This window comes from Helianthus annuus, chromosome 4 (assembly GCF_002127325.2).
Source record: "Helianthus annuus cultivar XRQ/B chromosome 4, HanXRQr2.0-SUNRISE, whole genome shotgun sequence".
NCBI classification, from domain to species: domain Eukaryota; kingdom Viridiplantae; phylum Streptophyta; class Magnoliopsida; order Asterales; family Asteraceae; genus Helianthus; species Helianthus annuus.
The window spans coordinates 151972472-151976094 of NC_035436.2; the positions used below are offsets into that span (position 1 = coordinate 151972472).

Genomic DNA, 3623 nt, shown 5'->3' on the forward strand with positions numbered 1-3623 from the left:
TTTAGTTAGTTTTCGAGTTTTCACAATAAAAGTGGTTTTTATTTGAACCATCCCCTATATATATATATAGGGATATGATCATGAGAAAACTAGATATAAATGAGAAAACCAAAAAACTATTAAACATAGGGGTATTTTTGTCAACAAACATATTTACACGCTTTCTGTTCGCCCAATTCATAAACCACACACACAGTCTCGATTTTCTTTTATGGAGGTTTCGTGTTCAACAATTATCGAACCTTACATCAATCAATTCCATAATTGTATCAATTAATCATACATATAACGGATCTCATACTGAATTAAAGCTGTTTCGCATCCAAATTCGTGTTTAACAATCGTAGGTAATCGGATTTCATGTTTATTTTATCACATATTGTTCATAATCGGAATTCGGAGATGTTTGATTGTTGTTTAATCGATATTGTTGTTAAATCGTTCAGCTATGGCTTCATCCAGCAGTTCTACAAACAATGGTGCAATTATTGTTGACGCATTAATCGGTTCTAACGATGATGACGGACATGAACGCATCGATGAGTCAACTGATGCTATCAATTCAAGTTATGGCAGTCATAATGTCCGTCCATTACGTCTGTATGACGTTGATCAATTAGGTAATTTATTTATTTATTAAAAAAATGTGTATTACACATGTGTACACGTGTTTATATTACGATGTGAACTGTATATATCATTAATTGTTAACATATTTGTATTTTCAATATAATATGTTCTTTTTTTATTGTATGTATGTATATGGATGTAGGGACCCTATGTATGTATGTATGTATGTATGTTTTACATGTTGTGTGTGTGCGTTGTATGTACGTATATGTCCATCTTTTAAATATATTACTATAATGCATATGTGCAATGTTTTTTCTTTATTTGGCTGTAATTTTCGTGTTCATATTGAAGGAGATATAACCAGCCATGTATACAACACAACTGATGGAACAAAGTTCTGGAAACCTTTGGTGTCTCTTGAATATACACCTACTATCGGAATGGTTTTTGACACATGGAGCGACGTTGAGAATATGTACAAGTCTTATGCTGAGAGGTCTGGGTTTTCTGTACGTTTGGGTGCCATGAAGAAAAATGGAACTGTTGTTACACATAGGTATATGCAATGTACTAGATCCAGTAAACCTAAGCAAACACAACTTGAATCAATGGACCCTAGTGCTTTTAAAGTATCTCGAAGTAGCAACTACAAAGTTACTAACTGCAGGGCGCGGCTAAAGCTTAAAGCTATCTCAGGCACTACAAAATTTTTCATTTATGGTTTTATTGAAGCTCATAATCATGGATTGGTCGACAAGGACAATCTAGACTTTACCAGAAAAAGGAGGAAACTTAGTTATGACGACCAGAGGTTCATTCACAAACTAAGCTTGAACAAAATTGGCCCTAATGTTGTGCATAAGATTCGAGCTTCGTTAAAGGGTGGGCACCATAATGTACAAGGAACTGTAGTAGAATTCAAAAATTTCACTAGAGATCTACGGTCTTTTATCGGCAAGAAGGATGCACAAATGGTTGTTGATACGTTAAAAGCTCGTATGATAAACCTGCCAAATTTCTTTTTTGAATGTGTGGTGGTTGACGGTGAGTTAAGATCATTGTTCTGGGCTGATGACGTATCCAAATGCAATTACGAAGCCTTCGGAGATGTGTTAGGTTTTGATGCAACATATCATACGAATCAGTAAGTTTTTTATCTTTATTATGTTGCATAAATGATACGAACACTGTGGTTACAATCAGTTACACTGTTTTGTTGTATTACATCTATGTAATAACGATTTTATTTTATTAATGAATGTATTACTGATGTTATGTTTGTCATATTACACTAAATTAATTGTTTTATGTTGTTTTGAAGGTATAACATGATATTTGTTCCATTTACCGGTGTCGATCACCATAAAAAGTGTGTCACCTTTGGTGCTGGGCTATTATATGATGAAACAATTGGTTCTTACACGTGGTTGCTTACCACATTCCTTAAACCTAATAACAATAAGCAACCAACGTTGGTGTTGACCGATCAGGATGCTGCGATGAAACAAGCAGTTTCTGGTGTATTCAATAAATCTATTCACCGGCTGTGTATGTGGCATATTGTAAGGAAAATTCCTGCAAAGGTATGATAGTATTTTTACATACATTCATTTACATACGTGTAATAGTTGTATACTTTAATGTCATTCATTTATGTTTGTGATTTTTTTTTTATTCAGATTGCAGGTGATGTATTGGAAAATATAGACTTGAGAGCTGCTATACATAAGCTGGTTTGAAATTTGTTTATCACACCTGAAGAATTTGAAGAAAGATGGAATTTGCTTATGGAAGGGTTACACTTGAAAGAAAATAATTGGCTGAACGAGATGTATAAGATTAGGGATCAATGGGTTCCGTGCTATTTTAGGGATGTGCACATGTGTTGTATAATGAAAACCACCTCGAGGTGTGAGAGTTCGAATTCCCTGTTTAAAACAAATTCTAGTGGAACAAACACGCTCGTGCAATTCTTGATGTGTTTCGACACAGCAATTGATGGGCAACGGTACACTCAACGCAGATTGGAGTTTGAAAGTAACACAATAGCACCATCAATGCCGAAGAACGTGCCTATCGAAAGACATGCCTCGAAGTTATATACACATACGCTACTTTTGGAGGTGCAAAAAGAGATATACAGAGGCATGACATTCTGCTATATTGCTTCAAAAAACCCAGAACTTGATGGGGTAAAAATTTATACCATTGTTCATACTAACAGGCAGTACAAAGATATTAATGAATTTGAGGTAATTGGCTTATTATATTGTTGTATTACATATGTACATTATAATTATCAACGTTATGTTTTTTTAACATTTGTAACATATACACATGTGATGCAGGTCAGTTTTGATACACGTGATAGATCGGTTTCATTTTCGTGTATGGGTTATACGCGCCTTGGCTATTTGTGTAGGCATGCCTTTTGCGTGTATAGATACAATCAGGTTGATGAAATTCCCGTTCAGTATCAACCTGGTAGATGGAAACGAGACATATTGCCAAGGAGGGTTTTTAGCATGTCGAACACGTATTCTGCCGATACAGACGCAGAATCTGTATTCCGGAATGAGATTTTTGATTTGGTCATTGAGTATACGAGTATACTGATCGTTTAAGGTGTAATATTGGTAAACTTTCTGAGTTGTCTGGTGAAATTAAAGAAATTAGGAACCGTGTGTTTCGCGAATTCCCGACCGAACCGGCGTGTAACTAGACATCAGCTGTGATCAGTGACCTTCTCAAACAGCCTGAAGATATGGAAGTCTCGATAAATCAACCACAAGGCATCCGGAACAAAGGGTGCGGTACCAACCATCGACTCATTGGTCCCGGGGAAAAGGTTGTTGTTAATAGTGCTAAAACTACTAGGCTGTGTGGAAAATGCAAGAAATACGTTAATGATCATGACTCACATAATTGTGAAAAAGTTCGGGCTGCCAAAGAAGCCGCGGCTGCTGCTGCAAAAGCTGCTAAAGCTGGTAATGTTGCTGTTCCAGAAGATTCATGTCACGTTGGTGTTGTTGATTTGTCTAACGGTGATA

The 3623-nt window shown here is 35.9% G+C and overlaps 2 protein-coding genes across 2 annotated transcripts; both read left to right on the forward strand.

Moving 5' to 3' along the window:
- Positions 1-448: 448 nt before the first annotated feature.
- Positions 449-2312, forward strand: LOC110933718 (protein FAR1-RELATED SEQUENCE 5-like). The gene is made up of 4 exons (XM_022176926.1): positions 449-620; positions 925-1717; positions 1895-2156; positions 2253-2312. Exons 1-4 carry the CDS (start codon positions 449-451, stop codon positions 2310-2312), a joined length of 1287 nt encoding a protein of 428 aa, XP_022032618.1.
- Positions 2313-2549: 237 nt separating this feature from the next.
- LOC110933717 (protein FAR1-RELATED SEQUENCE 6-like) lies at positions 2550-3197 on the forward strand. Its single transcript, XM_022176925.1, has 2 exons — positions 2550-2825; positions 2922-3197. Exons 1-2 carry the CDS (start codon positions 2550-2552, stop codon positions 3195-3197), a joined length of 552 nt encoding a protein of 183 aa, XP_022032617.1.
- The last annotated feature ends 426 nt before the right edge of the window (positions 3198-3623 follow it).